At 33.2% G+C, this 21057-nt stretch overlaps 1 protein-coding gene and 1 pseudogene across 1 annotated transcript; one reads left to right on the forward strand and one right to left on the reverse strand.

Annotated features, from left to right (window-relative positions):
* Positions 1-8495: 8495 nt before the first annotated feature.
* LOC128042965 (uncharacterized) lies at positions 8496-9531 on the reverse strand. The gene is made up of 2 exons (XM_052634500.1): positions 9397-9531; positions 8496-9041 (listed from the first exon to the last, which is right to left on the reverse strand). Exons 1-2 carry the CDS (start codon positions 9529-9531, stop codon positions 8496-8498), a joined length of 681 nt encoding a protein of 226 aa, XP_052490460.1.
* A 5394-nt stretch (positions 9532-14925) lies between these two features.
* Positions 14926-20448, forward strand: LOC105793085 (uncharacterized; annotated as a pseudogene).
* Positions 20449-21057: the final 609 nt, after the last annotated feature.

The following is a 21057-nucleotide window of genomic DNA, read 5'->3' on the forward strand; positions in this document are numbered from 1 at the left end:
ACATAGTTTAATTAAGAGTAATTTTGTATTTTCTCCATTATGTGGTATTTTCCTATAAATACATAGTTTTAGGTTTATAACTAGAGTTAGCCACCTTAGTATTATTTTGCTTTAGTGTTTTCTTTTCTCCATGAATTTCTAAATCATCTTTTCTAGTCAAAGGGATTTTGAAGTTTGATTGTAATAGTTTGTAAGATCTAATTGCTCTTCATCTATTCTTTGTTCTTTAGCGTTTGCATGTGTTCTATTTTAATTACAAATATTCAAGTTTGTTGGATATTGGTACCATATTCAATTGCTTAGAACATAGTGACAAATAACATGATTACATATAAAGTATGTATGCAATTCATGGTATGTGGATACCCGATTTAATCTAAATGAACCTCGTTGGTGTGTGTTTGTTGGTCAGAAATAAGTTTCTCTCATTCTTAATACTACCGATAATTAAGCTAAATCCTAGGCACGAAGTTATAGGGCCTCTTGGTTATCGAAAGGTAATGAGAGATTGTTTATAGGGTTCTTAATGCTAGGTGTGACTTGGGCAACTATAACTAATTTATTAAAAACACTAAAATTATATTTGCATCATTGATCAAACTCACGAATCAAAATTGAGATTTTACCTTGGTTAGACTCTCATTATATTGATTTTGCTATATTTTATTTTGCAATCTTTTTTTTACAAAGTTTTAATTTTAATTTTAAGAATCCTTATTTTTATTTTACTTGTTTTTTTAAAGAATTAGAACAATCACTAGTCTTTGTGGATATGGCTCTACTCACAGTCATCTACAAATTTATTATTTTAGTAAGAATTTATTTTTGTAGGTCACAACAACCATACAACTTTTGACACCATTGTTGGGGATTGGTGTCAATAATTTTATTTCCTTTTAAATTCAAATAAGAGTTTTCAAGAAGAGTGAATGAGGTAAATATTTCTTTTTCCTAATAATCATTGAGACCAAACGATAACATTAATGATGACCTTGATATTTGTGGGTGTCGAATATTAACTTTCCTGAAAACATATATTATAAATAATAAAATATCTAATAACATAGTAAAAAAAATCCAAGTTTTGGTTCCCCTATAATCGAGGGCCAAGTTTGCCTTTAACGAGGATGATGAGGAAAGTCTTGACGATGTTGTGGATAGCTCGGTTCAAGTTTAGGGTGCTTCTAATAGTTTCTTCTATTGTTCCATCGACTGGGAATCCTTCTTCTATTAGTGTAGCTGCTGATACAGTTACCTCTACTTCAATAAGAGATGAGACAATACAGATTGACTAGGTCATGTTTAGTCTTTTTGTAAAACTTTGGTATTTAATGCAAACTTTAGCCCTTATTTGGATTCCCTGTTTATGTTATGCATCCTTGCATTTCTTTATCAACTTATTGTATTGATCTTGTGTAGCTTTTTCAAGCTTTTTTTTTTTACTACTTGGAAGATGTAGGGAATTTTATTCTTTCCTTATTTGTTGTATTGTGCTCTTAGATTAACTTAGTGAGAAGTACCCTTGGCTAAGTCTTTCAGAAGGCTAGTAGTTTTATTTGCTATTAATTTAACGGGCAGTATCCTTGGAGGGTCTGTGCTAAATTAATAGAGCAGAGGATTTGTTTCACTACCTTTCTTAGTTGCAATGTGACACCTCACACTCGATTCGGACGGCAAATTTATATATAAAATATCACATTCGTTATCAAAGCAACTCAAACAAACAAAAAACTGACGTCAAAGCCAAATCAAGAAGCATAGTACATAATTCATAATTTCCAAAACGCTAATAATTAATTTGTAACTTTTTTTAATATAGTTAATTTAATGACTAATGCCGTAATTAGTCTCACTTAAAAAGAGCCCACCACTTGACTTGATGCAGAGGTCAAGAAATATCTCTAAAAATGGGAAGCAATATATGATGTTTATAGTTGATATTGTTCTATGTAAGGGTGTTCAAATGGTTGATTGATCAGTTAACTAAATCGAGTTAGTATTAATTGACTTAATCTAACTTTTTAATCTTTAACTGTTAATTAAATCGATTTTTTTCAAAAAATTAACCGAACAAAAATATTTCAATTAATTCAATTGGTTAACCAAAATTTATTTATTTTTGTTTAAAATGAATATAAAACATATAAAAAATTGATAATGTTCATTTGACTGAATTAACCTAATTAATCAAATTAGTAATAGCCTAATACATATGACATATAATATTATTTATTAAGTTTAGTTAATTTGGTTAATTGCTCGATTTTGAACTGAATTAATCGTTAACTGAAATTCCAAAAATCATTTAATCGATTTCTAACCAAATTAGATCAGTTAACTGATCAATTAACTGAATTAAATCAATTAATTTAATTTTAACCGAAACTTAAACACCTTTTTTAACTCTATGAATGCCAAAATCCATATATAGACTTATTTCGGATGTTAGAATTTTCCACCAAAAACCAAGTCTTTGTGGAATTAAAGTTTTGTTGCTAAGACCCACTGGATTTTTCATAACCACTATAATTAGATTAGAACTATCTCTCCGCGTATGCTCGAGTTTAAAATTTTTTAATTAAATTTTATTTATCTATTTTTTAATTATTATAATATTAACATAGAAATTAAAATTGTGATTATTGTTTATAATAGAATATAAAGTCTTAAATTATAATGATAACATCATGGAGAAAATATTTTAATTTAAAAATGTATAAAATTTATATATTATCTCTTCAATAATTTAAATTATAATGATAATTTTATATGTTAAAATTAATATATTATCTCTTTTACAATTACATAAAAATTATATTAATATATAAAATGATAAATTAAAAGAAATTCTCTTTTAATTGTTTGCCATTAGATATCTAGTGAACTGATGCCACTAATTTGACTCTCAAAAAATGGAAGTTTGGGAAAGTTAAAGGTTGTTAAATTAGACAAAAAGAAACAAGAAGCCATGCCAATAATTCCGTTAACAATTTAACCGGACCAAAGTAGAGCTAAATGATAACATTAATGATGAAATTAAAAGTTTTTTGTAGTTCAATGACAAAACAAAAATACGCTAATAATTGAGCCATTCATTGTGCAATTTAGCCTTAATTTATTTTTGGAAGAAATTGTATTTATGTGATAATAATAAATTTCAAAAAATTATTTATTTTGTCAAAATTTGTGATTATAATCATTTAAATATATATAAAAAGTATCCAACAAATATATCAAATTATTGCAATAAAAGGATGAAGAAATCATAATATAACAATACACCAATTAGAAATAACTTCATTTCAAATATAAATGAAATTTAATGATGAAACCAATTCTATTAAAGACAAGGACTAAATTAAAAAAATTAAAACCAATTATAGATTAAGATATGAATATATAAATAGTGAAAAGTGTAATCATAAACTTTTAAAATAAAAATATTCTAGAAAGCAATTATTTCTTCCACCCTCTTTTATTTATTATATTTTTATATTGAATATACTATATTTTTTACTTGTTGAAAAGGTTACAAAGTTACATAAATTTCCTAAAATCTTATTGCACTTTTCCTAAGATCCAATACAGCATGATACACCATTAATTATTAAATTATAGATAATCAAACAAGGTTATAATTTAGTCATTAATATTTTCAAAATTATTTTATGGTGACCTGATTAAGTGTATGATAACAATTTTATTCTTTGATATTTCTATTAATTTGACTCGATTCTAAATAAAATTATAAATAAATAAATAAAAGACAATTTCAAAACAGTAGTGATCAAATTGTAATATTTTTAGTTTAATGAGTAAAACAAAACCTTATCTATAATTAATTTAACGGATATATACCCTTTATTTTTTGAAAGGAATTATCTTACTTAAAAATATCCCACCACTTGACTCACACATACGTCAAGTAAGGAAAGCAAAATTTGATGTTTACTGTTGATATTATTTTATGAATGCCAAAATCCATATATAGACTTATTTCGAGTGTTTGAATTTTCCACCAAAAACAATGTCGCTGTTGAATTAAAATTTTGGTGCTAAGACCCACTGGATTTTTCACAGCCACTCTTATTGGACCATAATTATCTCTTCACGTATGCTGGGGTTTAAATTTTTTTAATTCATAAATAAACAGAGATAATAAAGAACAAAGAATATGAGAGAACAAAAGAGAGTGTGTTCTTTATTGATCAATTAGAATATCTACAAAACTTCTTCAAAATCTCTATTTATAGGTATAAAAGTATAAATGAAGTAGAAATCTCTTGATGACTATTAAAATTTAAAGTACATCAAAAATTTTCTCGATCTTAATGGATATCAGTTTAATAATATATCCATAACATTTATTTATTTTAAAATTATTATAATATTAACATAGAAATTATATTTGTGATTATTGTTTATAATATAATATAATATAAATGATAACATCATGGAGAAAAATATTTTAATTTAAAATTGTATAAAATTTATATATTATTTCTTCAATAATTGAAATTATAATGATAATTTTATATATTAAATTTAAAATATATATATATATTTAATCTTCCTTTAAACGAAATAAATTACTTGTTGAGTTATTGCATTTATTCTATGAATTAATTTTAAATTTTATTTGTCAATCTTCACAAAATTATTAGACACTTTGAGCAATTTAGAAAATCATTTAAAAGTAGAGAAATTCCATTGAAGAATGATACTTTTGATTATTGAAAATATCTACTTTATTATCAGATGGATGATATTTTAAAAACTTTTCTTAAAAGAGTGACCCCTCAACTAATAGAACAATAATTTGAAACAGTGGTCTGGGGTGATTGAATTTTGTACATTGAAAACGAGGGTAGAAGACAATTGCTTTCTTGTCACTATTGCTACAAATGCCATTGAATTTCCACAAGAAATTTATCCCATATTTAGTTAAGGGAACCTCACTTGACTTGACACATGACACAAGTCAAGATATATCTCTGAATGTAAGTATTATACATTTTATTTTTTCTATTATATCAAGTAAATTTTTTATATTTATGCCATGTAATTATATTATGCAGTAAAACGTACAAGTCTAATTCATAATGACTTTCGATATTGCCTCACGTATCATCATGAATATGCTATTTTGTATTATCCTTGTTTTCAAGGCAATATATATTTATATCAATTTTGTTTTAGGTAGATTTTAACATGTTTTTTATTCATCTCAAGTACATTTTTTTAATTTTTTTCATATTTTAGTTATTGAATGTTGGGCTTAAAATATTATAAACATTCCTAATTATATATTAATTTTACATTAAGTTTTAACAGATAAATTTAGCATTATTATATTATATTATAATAAATTTCTTAGGTCAAAATTATCTTTGATTTTTTATCCAATTAGATATTCCTACACTTTTTTTTATTTCTAATAACAAATTCAAAATTATCTATATCTATCTATAGTACAAACTAGCTCTTAAGAGAGTTTTAAGAGTAAATGGGTTGATAATAGTGTTTTCAATTTTATACATATTCACAATTTTTATCTTTAAAGGTGTCAAGGTTCGTTTATTTATTTTCATATAATTATGTTCATTTATCTTCATACCAGGCTTTCTTGCAGGCTTACGATTACAATGTCGGCTGCAGGCTGCAGGATAGGATTATGAGTGTAACACCCTAAACTCGGCCTAGACGTTATAGCCGTATCTGGCAATGTCACATGATAGTGTTTTTGAAACCTCGTTGCTACGATGAAAACATTCCATGTTATTATCTTTAGTAAACCTTTGTTAGAACTTAGGAAGTCGTCTTTATTCATTTAAAACATTTGTTTTGAAACATCCCTCGTTGCGGAAGCTTTAATAAAACAATCTAGGTGATCATGCGTTTAGAAAATATAACTTTTTGAAAACCGAATTTTCTACGACCAGCAGGTATAAATCCATAAAGTAAAATAAATAAATAAAAACTCAAATTTAAAACCAAAGTCCCAGAGGGTCCTTAAATTACAACCCAAATAATCAATAATAATCAAATCGTAAATCGTAAATTGAAAATCATGAAGTCCAAAAATTACTGTGGTCACCGCTGAGTCCTCCATCGCACCGATTCATCTAAGTCTAGGGATTACCTGTGCATATTAAACAAAAAGGGTGAGTTTACGTAAACTCAATGTGTAATCCCATAGAAACAAACAAACAATCAATATTCATAGTGCACAATTGAACAATCTTGGGCCTAAGCCCTTTTCAGTATCAGTGACAGTTTGGGTATTAGCCTATCTCAATACAGTGTCAAAAATGCAATAGGGCCTTAGCCCATTACAGTATTAGTAGCAGTAACAGTTATGCAGTAGCTAAATCCTACCTAACCAGCCTCTACACACCATCTCCGTCCAACCCTACACTCCATGTGGGGATATAATCAACCCACCCATCCCTACACTCCAAGTAGTACCGAATGCGGCACAAAACAGTAGTTTGCAATTGAGCTGTCAGTAAATCAAGCTAAAAGCCTTTCAGTACACTTCTTCCGAATAACAACCCCCAATCCAATGCAATGCAACATACAATGGATGACATGCTATTATGCAATTTCAGTACATATATTCAATTCAAATATTAACATACTCAGTACAGATATCATTCAGTCAATTTCACACATTTAGGGATGTAAGTAACGCTTACCAACCCTACAGTAGGTTCACAGTCGACTTGGGTGACCCGTGCAACCTTAGAAACATTTCAATGAAAATGGGCTCATACACCCATGTGATCTGCCCCTATGGGCCCACACGCTCGGCTCAAATTGGCCTTGGTCGTGTGATCCATTTTTAATGTAACCCATGCTAGCTAAATATTCATATATGTTTTCACTATTTACTTATATGTTCATTCAAAGTTGTCTACTTGAGTCATTGTCACTAAATTATTTATATCTTGAGTTACGAAATTCCAAATTAAGATCCACTTGATGTTTTTGAAACTAGACTCAAATACCTTTCTACCATAAAATTTTCAGAATTTATAGTTTATCAAATAAGTACATTAAAGTATTCAAATTTATCCCTATTCTGCTATTTGACAGCTTCAACCTTTCCTTACTAAAAATTATTTATCTCTTAGTACGGAATTTGGATGATGTTTCTGTTTATTTCTCTTGAAAATAGACTCATTAAGGATTTAAACATATAAATTTAAGCACTTAATTATTATTTTTTCAATTTTTGATGATTTTCCAAAGTCAAAATAGGGGAACCCGAAATCATTCTGACATTGTCTCACAAAATTTATTATATCTCATAATTTACAATTCAATTGCTTACACTGTTTCTTCCATGAAAAGCTAGACTCAATAAAATTTAATTTCATATTTTATTCAACCTCTAACTCAATTTCCGCTTATTTTGATGATTTTAGAAAGTTAGACTACTGCTGCTATTCAAAACTATTTTAGTGCAAAATGTTGATTTCCAAGTTTATAACACCCTTATTTCCTTTCTCTATAATTTTTCGCATCATTTTCCCTTATTTCTCTTATTTCTCAACAGCAAGCAATTTTGACTTTTCACCGAATCCTATTTTCTGCGTTTCGGGTACACACCTGGTATCGTTTCGCTGCAAATACGCTCCCAAGCACTCCAAGACTTAAAAATCGATAATTAGAGCCCAATTTAGATCACTAACGAAAACTCAAAACTAAATATCGTCTACATCAAAATCGATAGCGAACCTAAACACTTATCGGCAATGAACTGAAATTTCTAACGCTCAATTTGCTTGTGAAGCCGCAACTGATTTCTGATTTTCTCCTAAACCAATAGAGCCAAAACAATCCTTTTTAGGAACTAGATAAGAAACGGTAAAATAGAGACAGTCAGATTCTTACAGAACCAGTGTATACAATTGCTAGTTGGAAAGTAGGCTAGTAAAAAAATCTAACAGAGAGTGTGGGCTAGGGAACAAAAATTTGGCAAAACAAAGAAGAAGAGGACGGTAGAAAAATTGGGGAAAAGAGGAGAATGCCGAAATTTAGGAAAAATAAAAACCAAATAGAAACTTAGATGATATTGATAACTACCCCACATCCCTAAATTTTCTCCCACTAATCCTACTAACCTGCAACCACTCCAGAATCCCACTCTGTCAAAATACTTGTCCATCACTGTGCAAAAATAACGCCTACGCTCCAGCATGGATTCACACTCAGGACCTCATACATCAAGCACTCCACTTAACCACTATACCAGCAGACCCATTCTATTATTTAATTGCCAACTATTAAACTTAAGCTTTTTAGGCCAGGTTAAGGCTTTATTTATAAAAATACTAATATTTGCCCAAGTCATGGCTTGAACTTGGGACCTTCCACACACACCCAAAGCACTTAACCATTGAAGCATACAAGTACTTATGTCACATATACACAAAAACAAGAATTAAAAACTTTGGTGCGAGAAAATTTCATCCTCGAAATTTACCTGATCAGAACGAATAAGGATACTGCTGACACATTGCATCCTTAGGCTCCCACGTTGCCTCATTAGTACAATGGTTACGCCACAGAATCTTCACCAGAGGGATAGATTTCCTCCTCATAACATTTACCTCTCGATCCAGTATCTGAATCAGCTCCTCCTCAAAGGTCAAATCTGGCCTAAGCTTAATCTCCTCCACTAGAACAATATGTGTAGGATCAGAGAGGTAGCACCTCAACATAGAGACGTGAAACACGTCAAGAATCTGATCCAAATCTAGAGGCAGCTCCAATTGATAAGTGACCAGTCTCACTCGTTTCAGAAACCTAGAGCTCAACTTGCCCTTACGACCAAACCTCAGAATCTTCTTCCATGGCAAGACCTTGAGGAACATGAAGTCCCCCACGGAATACTCAATCTCTCGACGCTTTAGACCCGCATAGGATTTATGTCTATCTGATGGCATTTTCAAATGATCCCGAATCAGTCTAACCTTATCTTTAGTCTCCAATACTAACTCAGGACCCATAACACGTAGCTCGCCCAACTCAGTCTAACATAAATGAGTGTGACACTTACGACCATACAGTGCCTCGTAAGGTGTCATCCAGATGCTAGACTGAAAACTGTTATAATAGGCGAACTCCGCTAGCGGCAGATAATCCTACCAACTGCCTCGATAATCAATAGCACAGCTTTTGAATTTGAGCCTTAAGCTCCACAAGCTCCTTCGGTGCCATTCGATAGGGAGCGATGGACACCAGAGCTGTACCTAGAAGTAGCTCAATCCCAAATTCTAACTCGTGATTCGGAGGTAACCCAGGTAGCTCTTAAGAAAAGACGTCCGAAAAATTCTTTACCGTTCTGATATATTTAATTGTAGAATCCTTAGAATCCAAAACACTTACGTAAGCCAAGAATGCCTCACATCCCTTACGGACCATTTTCTCTGCCACCAGTACAAAGATCACATTAGATAAGTAATTCTGGCGTTCTCCAATCATGACTACCTCATTATCCTTCTCAGTCCTTAGTACGACCATCTTAGTCGCACGTCCCTATACAGTTTGCTAACTCTAACAGATTGCCTTAACGGGCTCAGTACCATAACTTCACTCGTAGTGCTCTCAACTGGAATCCCCAAGTTTCTAGATATGTTGCTAGCTATGTATGAGTGAGTAGACCCTATGTCTATCAAGACAATATACAGTGCATCAAGAATAAAGAACGTACTCGTGATGACGTCCGGAGCATCTCCATCCTCTCGGTGACAAGCAGCATAAACTAGGGCCGACTGCCTTACCTCAGCCTATCCAGCACGTCTGCTCCGGTGCTCTCTGCCTACGACCCATACCATTACCACCTCTGGCCAGTCTACGGCCCCTTGGTGGTTGCTGTACTACCCTTTATGGCTATGTCGTACCAGTACCTGAAGCTTACATCTGATCGGCCCTTAACAAACACTCCATACGGTGCTCTAATGACCCACACCGCAAGCACACCTCAGTCTTTCTCCAACACTCGCCCTTTTTCTTAGGCCTCTGTGCAGAACTCGAGGGCTCTAAATCCCTCTTGTTCTTACCCCTCTCGTGGTAACGGTTCTGGCACTCAATGCGCCTAACTTCTTCGGTGATCTTCGCCTTCTCCACTAATGCAAAAAAATCACGCTCCCTCTGCGGAGCTATCAAGACTCTCAAATTATCTCTGAGCCCATCCTCAAAATGAATACATAGCTCAAACTCAGATGCCACCATACCTCGTGCATAGTGGCTCAATCACAGGAACTCAGCCTCATACTCAGCCACTAATCGATTTTTCTGAGTTAAATTCAAGAATTCCCTCCTACGGCCATCCACGTAGCTCGCCCCCACATATTTTCCCTGGAATGCAGTTTTAAAGAACTCCCAGGTCAAACGTTTGGGCTGAGTACCCTTCTTAACAATGAGCCATCACTGATAAGCCTCATCCCTCACCAGTGAGACTGCACCATTTAATTTCTGCTCTAGGGTGCAGTCTAAGTCATCCATGATCCTCTCCGTGGCCTCAATCCAGTACTCGACAACATTAGGGGCAACTCTAGTGACACCCCTGAAAAGCTCAGCTCCATTGGACCAGAGTCGTTCCGTATCCGACCCTCGGACCCCTAATCCAGTATTGAGCCTAGCGACCCTCTTCAAAATCTTTAGCATATCTTGGGATAATGCGTCGTCCTCAACCATGCGATCTTGAGACCCAATCTCAGTAGCAGGCGACACTAGTGTCTCACTAGGATCCAAATTTGGTATGCTACCCAGTGAAGAGGACTCAGATAGAGCTCCTCTGCGACCTCTACCTCGACCTCTAGTACCCGATCCGCAGATACATCGTATGCTCATTGTCTAATCACGTTTATCTATATTAACAGTTTTATGAATCAGTTTCAGTTTCAGTATTTATTAACAAATGTTTTATGTAAAACAGTATCGATTATTCAGAGTTCGTTTTGTAAATCGCAGTATCACTACAGTTTTCAGTTTCTCGACAATTTTCAGTATACACTAACTAGAGTGTTTTCAGTACAGTTTACTACCTATAGTAGATTCAGAATATACTATCCATAACAGTTTTAGTTTAAAATAAATCACAGTTCAAAATACTTACATGATCGACACTAGAGACTCGGTGTACCACTTACTTACAAACATTTCAAAACATTTACAAATCAATCACTTTTTCGAAAGCCCAATTTTTATAAAACTCATAATCCACTATCGATTTTTGTAACCTGGCTCTGATACCACTAAATGTAACACCCTAAAATCGGCCTAGACGTTATGGTTGTATCTGGTAATGTCACACGATAGTGTTTTTGAAACCTCGTTGTTACGATGAAAACATTCCATGTTATTATCTTTAGTAAACCTTTGTTAGAACTTAGGAAGTCTTCTTTATTCATTTAAAACATCCCTCGTTGCAGAAGCTTTAATAAAACAGTCTAGGTGATCATGCGTTTAGAAAATACTTTAACTTTTTGAAAACTGAATTTCCTACGACCAGCAAGTATAAATCTATAAAGTAAAGTAAAATAAATAAATAAAAACCCAAATTTAAACCCAAAGTCCCACAAGGGTCCTCAAATTACAACCCAAATAATCAATAATAATCAAATCATAAATCGTAAATTGAAAACCATGAAGTCAAAAAATTACTGTGGTCACCGCTGAGCCCTTCGTCGCACCGATCCGTCTAAGTTTGGGATTACCTGTGCACATTAAACAAAAAGGGTGAGTGTACGTAAACTCAGTGTGTAATATCGTAGAAATAAACAAACAATCAGTATTCACAATACACAGTTCAACAGTCTTGGGCCTAAGCCCTTTTCAGTATTAGTGACAGTTTAGGCCTTAGCCCATCTCAGTACAGTGTTAAAAATACAATAGGGCCTTAGCCCATCACAGTATCAGTAGCAGTAAGAATTATACGGTAGCAAAATCCTACCCAACCAGCCTCTATTCACCATTTTCGTCCAACCCTACACTCCATGTGGGGATATAATCAACCACCCATCCCTACACTCTAAGTAGTACCGAATGCGGCACAAAACAGTAGTTTGCAGCTAAACTGCTAGTAAATTAGGCTAAAAGCCTTTCAGTACACTTCCTCCGAATAACAACCCCTAACCTAATGCAATGCAACAAACAACAGATGACATGCTATTATGCAATTTCAATACATATATTCACTTCAAATGTTAACATGCTCAGTACATATATCATTCAGTCAATTTCACACATTTAGGTGTCTAAGAAGTGCTTACCGACCCTACAGTAGGTTCACAGTCGACTTGGGCGACCCATGCAGCCTTAAAAACATTTCGGTGAAAATGGGCTCACATGCCAATGTGATCTACTTGTGTGATCCCTTTTTAATGTAACCCATGCTAGCTAAATATTCATATATGTTTTCACTATTTACTTATATGTTCATTCAAAATTGTCTACTTGAGTCATTGTTACTAAATTATTTATATATTTAGTTACAGAATTCCAAATTAAGATTCGCTTGATGTTTTTGAAACTAGACTCGAATACCTTTCTACCATAAAAATTTCAGAATTTATAGTTAATCAAATAAGTACAATAAAATCTTCAAATTTATCCTTCTTTTGTTGTTTGACAACTTCAACCTTTCCTTACTAAAAATTATTTATCTCTTAGTACGAATTTGGATGATGTTTCTATTTGTTTCTATTGAAAATAGATTCCTTAAAGATTTAAAAAAATTAATCCCATAATTATTTTTAAAATTTTTGGTGATTTTCCAAAGTTAGAACAGGGAACCCAAAATCATTCTGATATTATCTCACAAAATTTATTATATCTCATAATTTACAATTCTATTGCTTACACTGTTTCTAACATGAAAAACTAGACTCAATAAAATTTAATTTCATATTTGATTCAACCTCTAACTCAATTTCCACTAATTTTGATGGTTTTTCAAAGTTAGACTACTGCTGCTATTCAAAACTATTTTAGTGCAAAATGTTGATTTCCAAGTTTATAACACCCTTATTTCCTTTCTCTACAATTTTTCGCATCATTTTCACTTATTTCTCTTATGTCTCGACAGCAAACAATTTCAACTTTTCACCGAATCCCATTTTCTGCGTTTCAAGTACACAACTGGTATCATTTTGCTACAAATACGCTCCCAAGCACTCCAAGACCTAAAAATTGGTAATTAGAGCCCAATTTAGATCACTAACTAAAACTCAAAACTGAAAATCGTCTACATCGAAATCAATAGCGAACCTAAACACTTACCTGCAACGAACCAAAATTTCTAATGCTCAATTTTCTTGTGAAGCCGCAACTGATTTCTGATTTTCGCCTAAACCAAAAGAGCCAAATCAATATTTTTTATAAACTAGCTAAGAAGCGATAAAATAGAGAAAGTCAGATACTTACAGAACGAGTATATCCAATTTCTGGCTCGAAAGTAGGCTAGTAGAAAAATCAAATAATGAGGGTGGACTAGGGAGCAAAAATTCGACAAAGCAAAGAAGAAGAGGACGATAGAAAAATTGGGGAGAAGAGGAGAATGTCGAAATTTGGGAAAAATGAAAACCAAATAGAAACTTAGATGATAGCTACCCCACATCCTTAAATTTTTTCCCACTAATCCTACTAACCTACAACCACTCCAGAATCCCACTCTGCCGAAATACTTGTCCATCACTGCGCAAAAATAATGCCTACGCTCGAACATGGATTCAAAATCAGGACCTCATGCAATCAAACACTCCACTTAACCACTAGACCAGCAAACCCGTTTTGTTATTTAATTACCAACTTTTAAACTTAAGCCCTTTAGGCTATGTTAAGGCTTTATTTATAAAAGTACTAAAATTTACCCAAGTCATGGCTTGAACTTGGGACCTCTCACAAACACCCAGAGCACTTAACCATTAAAGCAAACAAATACTTATATCACATATACACAAAAACAAAAATTAAAAATTTTGGGGCGTTACAATGAGAAGGAAAAACTTAACGAAAGGAATTGAAGTTTCTTGGGGCTACCTTTGTAGAAATAAGAGATCAACAAAGTTTCTTGGAATTGAAGTTACAGTTTCAAACTGTATTATTAGCTTTTATGTAGTACAACATCAAGATCAATGTCCATCATCTTAGGTACTTTTTTATTTGTTTACTTTTGTTCATTGAGTTGAATGTTAGTGGTATACATTTCAGCTAAATGTTGTGTATTTTAATTGTTGGATCGATTTTTGTAGTGAATATTAAATCTTTATTTTAATTTTAATTTTAATTTTATATTTTTGTTGTATTTAAAGTACAATTCCTATCATTATTCACTGTAAATATTTATAAAAATATATTAATATTGAAATAATAAAAATTAGAAAAAATTACACTATACGTGTCTATCCCAATTTTTTTAAGGTTACCTTAGACGGGTTTATCTCAACCTTTTTTAAAGGTTGCCTTAGACAAGATTTATCTCAACCTTTTTAAGGTTGCCTTAGACGGGTCTATCCCAACCTTTTTTAAAGGTTGCGTTAGACATGGTCTATCCCAACCTGTTTAAGGTTGCCTTAGATAGGTCTATCCCAACCTTTTTTTATAAGTTGTCTTAGACAAAGTCTATCCCAACCTTTTTAAGGTTGCCTTAGACGGCTCTATCCAAACTGTTTTTAAAAGTTGCCTTAGACAAGAACTATATCAACCTTTTTAAGGTTGCCTTAGACAGGTCTATCTCAACCTTTTTCAAAGGTTGGCCTTAACTAGGTCTATCCCAACCCTTTTTAAAGGTTGGCCTTGACTAGGCCTTTCCCAACCCTTCAATAAGGGTCGGCTTATGTTGACTTATGCCGACGCTTTTTTAAAAGTGTCGTGGAGCCTACGCCAACTGTATTATAGACAACCTTTTTTGGTAATTAATTTTGTAGTATATAGTCGATCCAACACTGGCTTATATCTAAGCAAAGTGCATGCATCAACTACAACATTTTTTCTCCGATTACCTTCTCTTTTCTTCTATCATTCTAGAGTGTAAACAATTCACTCAAAGCCAAACAATTTAATAGAATTGTCTAACCATGTGTATTGCTGCTTTCATTTGGCAAGCTCATCCACTCTACCCTCTTCTGCTTTTACAAAACAGAGATGAATACCACAACAGGTATGTTTCCATTTCACTTCAATCATTCTTCTCTTGAAAATATATTTATCTTATTAATATATATGGGTGGAATTGAAGGCCTATGAAGGCACTTGCATGGTGGGATGTTGATGGTTGTGAGATATTAGGAGGAAGAGATGAAGTAGCAGGAGGGACATAGTTGGCTTGTTCAAGACAAGGCAGAGTTGCTTTTCTCACCAATGTGTTGGAGCTTCATCCCCGTCCCGGCGCCAAGACCCGCGGTGATCTTCCACTTCTTTTTCTGGAGGTAAATAAATCTATATGCCTTTTTTTTCTTCTTTTTATTTGGTTGAAGCCAGCTCACCTATCAAAAACGGTGGTCATTCATTAAAAGTAAACACACTGTTGTTGATACAGAGCACAAAGAGCCCTATGGAATTTGCGGAGCAACTGGCCACCGATGCTCATCAGTACAATGGATTTAACCTTATAGTGGCTGATATTCATTCCAAATCAAAGGTTTACATCTCGAATAGGCCAAAGGGGGAACCCATCGACATTCAATAGGTTTCTCCGGGGATTCATGTTCTTTCAAATGCCAAGCTTGACTCTCCCTGGCATAAGGTACATTAACTTGTGTCATGTGTTATATTCCTATAAAGTTATGCCCAAAGGCAGATGGACGCTAGAGAATTGATTCATCCACTCCCATTGTGCAGGCTCAGCGGCTAGGTAAAGGCTTCAAACAGATGCTCAATAGATACGGTAAAAATGAAGTAAACGTGAAAGAAATGGTTGAGAAACTTATGAAAGATAAAGTGAAAGCTAATAAAAGTAAGTTACCTGGCATATGTGCTCTCGACATGGAGTTCATCCTTAGTTCCATATTTGTTGAAATGGACACCCCACTAGTAAAATTCCAAGTTCTAAACCATCCTCCTACTAAAATTTATGTAGAACAATGTTGAAGCCAATCAAAATTGTGGTTGTTTCAACTTACATATCCATCTATTTTCTGGAATACAGGGGCTTTATGGAACAAGGAGTACTGCAGCAATGACCGTAGGTGCTGGTGGGGAAATTAGCTTTTATGACGAGTATCTAGAAAAGGGTGTGTGGTTTGAGAGAACTGTCAATTATCATTGTAATACCCTATTTTGGCCCGGGTCTAAAAGTCCCAAACTATAACGGGCCTATAGGGCCCAAACCCCAAAACAGGACAGGAGCTCAATGTTTCCAGCGCAGAGGAAACCCTAGGGATCCTTTCACGTTCACGCCGCAGCTCTGCATGATCTTCACCTGCGCCAAAGAAAGGAAACACAGCAAATAAACCACAAAAATGGCAAGGAAATCAAAATTGCAAATCAAATAGATATTAAGCAGACTTGTTTCTTTATCTTTTTTATTATTAGGGTTATAAAAGGACCATTGAAACACTGTAAAAGGGATCCGAAAAAATCAATAAGAAAAGCAAGTATTTTACACAGCAAAAAGGAAGAATACAAACGGGGAAAAATCAATCGAAAGAACCGAAGGTTGATTTTTATTTCAAACCTCTGCCTCTGTTTTCTTTTTAGATTTACATTTTTTTGCGTACTGTAATAAATAAAAGCAAAATATAAAAGAAAAAGGGTGAAGGAGCTCATCTAGGTTTGGATCTGCGACGCCGTGGGGATGAGGGAGCCACCCCCGAGGGTCGGTGGCCAGAAACCGAGAGGTTTCTTGAATCCATTGCAGGTTTTGTTTATTTTTTGGGGATTTTGAACCCGGATTCAAGCTTAGACTTTAGAGAAGTCGAGAAGCCAATCAAAATGGCGCCGTTTGGAAGGAGGTAGGATCCACGCGTCAACCTGACCCGGACCCAGGATCCGCGTGTTTTTATGCGGAGGGGCAAATTGCGCTTTTAGCCCCTCCGCCTTTTAATGTTTTTGAAATTGAGTTTTTTTTGTTACTTTTCAAATTCACCCCTTTATTTATTTTCAATTTCAATTTCGTCCTGATGGAATGAAACCAGTTAGAGGAGAAGGGAAAATTGCCCTTCTAGCCCCTCTGATTTATTAGCGTGTTCAATAAGGTCCTCCGATCTTTATCTATTTGCAGATTTACCCCAGATTTTAACAATGTAATTATTTTTTATTTATTTTTTTCATATGTAAATTTTTTTTATCTATATATGTACATGTATTTTTTAGGTACATATTTATTTATTTTTTAAAACTAATATTTTTCTCATATTTATATATATACACATATTTATTTTTTATATATTTTTTAATTTTGATAATGTAGATATCATTTAATTATTTTTAATCTATATATATTGTATATGTGCATGTATACATATATTTGTTTTAATGAATATTCTTTTATATATAAATATATATATTTGTATATATCCTTCTTTATTTTCAAAAATGCTTAAATATCTACTTATATTTTAACACATATTTTATAATTTCTCTCTCTCTCTCTCTCTCTATATATATATATATATGTATATATATTTCTATACTCTTCTTTATTTTCACAAATATGTATTTTGTATATATAAATTTTATAATCTAAATTTTATATATAAATTCATGTGTATTCTTCATAGTTTTAATGTATATGTCATGTACCTTTTTTTCTTTATATTTTTGTTTATTTATTTATTTATTTATTTATGTTTTCATTATTTTTATTTATCTTGCTCGTTTATTTAATACTTTGTATGTCATTAACTTTTTTTCTCCCTTATGTATATTTGTTTCGTTTATTTATTTGTTTATATTATTTCTATGCCATTATCATATTTATTATTGTTGTATTTGTTATTGTGACATTTATACATACAACATAACATTGCATCACCTTTTTACTCGATTTTAAAAATAGAACTTTTCAAACTAGGGATAATACTCGTATTTAGGATTTTCAAGAAAATTAAGCCCTAACGTATTGGGTTCCGATTTTTTTTGTAAAATCTAACTGTCGAAACCATTTTTTGAAATTTGAAAAATGGGTATCGATTTTGAAAATAGAAAACTCTGGGAGTCGCCATCGATCTTTTATTAAAGTATGATCGGTTCACCATTAAAAATAAAATTTAGGTCTGCGAGATTTGAAAAAACGGGTTTGGGAGTCGGTTACGCACGAGGAAGGGTTAGTACCCTCGTGACGCCCAAAATTGGTACCGAATTGATTGTTTAATGTTTTAATGTCGAAATTTTGAAAAGATTTTAAAATACGATCCTTTTATCTTGAAGTTAAATTTGATTTTTAAAACTATGCATTTTGAGGAGGGTATCTGATTATTTGGGCCAAAAGAGAATATCAAAACCCAGTAAGTTAAGGTTTGATTTCACCAAATTCCCAAATACCGAACATTGCCTTTATTTTAAAATCATCGTCTCGAGAAAATAACATGTCATATCCAATGCGTTAGGACACAACGAGTTGAATTCCCGAGAATGGGTTCTTATTTGAAATTTGTATGTTTAACAAAATTTCGATTATTTAGATCCAACGAGAAAAATAAACCCAATACGTTAGGGCTCAATTCTCCCGAGGATCGCAAACACCAAGTAATTTGAAAAATTTCGAAATAAAATGATTTTTATGCTTTAATAAAATTCAACTCTTATAAGTGGAACATGATTGAATAATGATACATATAATGTAAAAGATAAATAACAATTTAGTTTTAAACTAGAAGCAATTAAACAAAAAAAAATAGGCAAATAAAAATATTGGCTTTAATCATTTAAAAAGCATAAAATGAAGAATAAAAATAAACAACTTAAAATTAATATCTACATTCTAATTATATAAGTAAAACCTAATAAAAATAATATATACATAGTGATAATACATGAAAGTTAAATAAATAAAATAAAATAACAAATTTAAAAGGAATAAGGTTTATGTGCACAAAAAAATATTTGAAAATAATAATATATTATTATATATACGTACATATGCTAGAAACAAATTATATATGCATATATAAAAATATAAAGTATTATCATTGAAAATTTTGAGATTAATTATATATATACATGTACATGAACAAAAACAAAAGAGGGTATGTATAGATTATATTAAGATAATATCTGAAAACATAAAATAAAATTAAGTAATGAATACATAAATAATATTATATAATAAAAGAATTTATATAAAAATTAGATTAACTAATATACACATATATACATATATATATACTATTACATATAATAACAACAAATGAAATTAATGATAATAAATTAGTTAATTTAATGAGAATGGATCTATTTTGAATCCGAACAAAAGTCTATGGGTTGATTTGAAATATGCATGCAAACGACTGAATTGAAAACCTTTTAACAACAAAGGGATTTTTATTAAAGCAATTTAACGCAAAAATCTTCTCTGACATGTAGATTTGGATATTCAAAACGGTGCCGTTCAGCATGGATCCAATCGAAATCGAGACCAAATGCGCAATACAAATTAAAAAATAATGAAAATCAAATTTGAAACAACATAAAACGCAGAGGGACTCATTGCGCAAATAGACCAGAAAGATAGAACGCACGGATCCTCCCCGGTTCGGGTCACACACGCGGGTCAAGCTCAATACGACACCGTTTTGGTGGCCACTGACTCAGGCCCCCAAACGCCGTCGTTTCGACACCCCACAAGAGCTAAACTTAAAACCCTAAACAGTGTTATTCAGCCACTAAGACACAACAGAGGAAGCTTGCTTCTCCCCCCTCCCTTACACCGCTCAGAAAAGGTTGGCTCAGAGGACTTTGAACCGTCGTCCGACCCGATCGCGACGGAGCAAATGATGATCCGGCCAAACAGGTAAATCCCCTCACCCTCTCACCTTATTTTCTCTCTTATTACCCTCTTGCTAACGAATAAAAGAGCCAAGAAAAAGAAAAAAGAAATGCGAAGAAAAAAATGAAGAAATCACCTTAAAAAAAACTATGTTTTTCTATTGATATTATGTATGATCCAACATGCGTGTTCTTTTTTACAGATTCTCCAAATAGCTTTATAGCCGAATCAAAAATAAAATAAAAATCCATCATTTTTCCTATTTTTCTACTATTCTGCTTTTTCTTTTGCGTTCTGTCTCTGCTTGTTTTGCAGGCGTTTGTTGCGAGTGCAGGTACGGAGGTGTGCGGGTTTGGTGTGTGCAGAGGAGTGCGGCGTGGCTCAGCTCGGAGGCGGCTGAAGCTTGGCACGCGCGAACAAGGAGAGCCGCTGTGGCACTGGGGCGTGCGGCTAGGGTTCGTGGGGCCGAGGGAAGGCTGGAGGCGCTTGTGGGGTTGCAGAAACCCTAGGTGTTTCTGCTCTCGGGTTGGGATTTGGGCTGATTGAGCTTTCTGGATATTGGGTTATAGGTTAGTGGGTTTGGGTTTTAGTTGGGTCTTTTGGGTTAGTGATTTGGGCCATGTATTTGGGTCTGGTTTGTTTTTTGTTTGTAATCTGGACATTATTTTTTGGACCATTATTTATTTTATCTGGTTTATGGGCCGAGAAAAAATGGCCTACTACAGCTTTCCCTCTGTGCTTGTTGTCGTGTAACGGAAATGAAGCAAAGACTTCCAAATGGTCAGTTTTGCCCGGTCGTGCTGAACCTTGGTGCTGTTCTTCTAGTAGCTCCATTCCATCCTACCGCATCTTCAGAGGTATAAGAAATAATGCTTCAATCCACTCCACTAAAATGTTAGGGAGATAGGATTTGTAACTCGTAGCTTTTTAATCCGCTCCACTACAACTTCAGGTAGATAAGATTTGCTTCTTCAGTCTGCCCCACTGTGACCTCAGGGGGATAAGACTCGTGGCTTAAACCTGCTTCCTTACACTTGAAGATAAGATTCGCCGTCTTCGATCTGCTCTGCTACCGCTTAGGGAGATGAGATCTGTAATTTCCAACCTATTCCACTGCT

This window comes from Gossypium raimondii, chromosome 8 (genome assembly GCF_025698545.1).
Source record: "Gossypium raimondii isolate GPD5lz chromosome 8, ASM2569854v1, whole genome shotgun sequence".
Classification (NCBI taxonomy): Eukaryota; Viridiplantae; Streptophyta; class Magnoliopsida; order Malvales; family Malvaceae; genus Gossypium; species Gossypium raimondii.

Excerpts from the sequence above, each read along its gene's own strand:
- LOC128042965 (XM_052634500.1), bottom strand. The coding sequence starts at position 9,531 with ATGGTCGTACTAAGGACTGAGAAGGATAATGAGGTAGTCATGATTGGA. Across the intron at positions 9,042-9,396 it reads GTGAGGCATTCTTGGCTTAC|ACTGAGTTGGGCGAGCTACG; the intron begins GTAAGTGTTTTG and ends CATTTATGTTAG.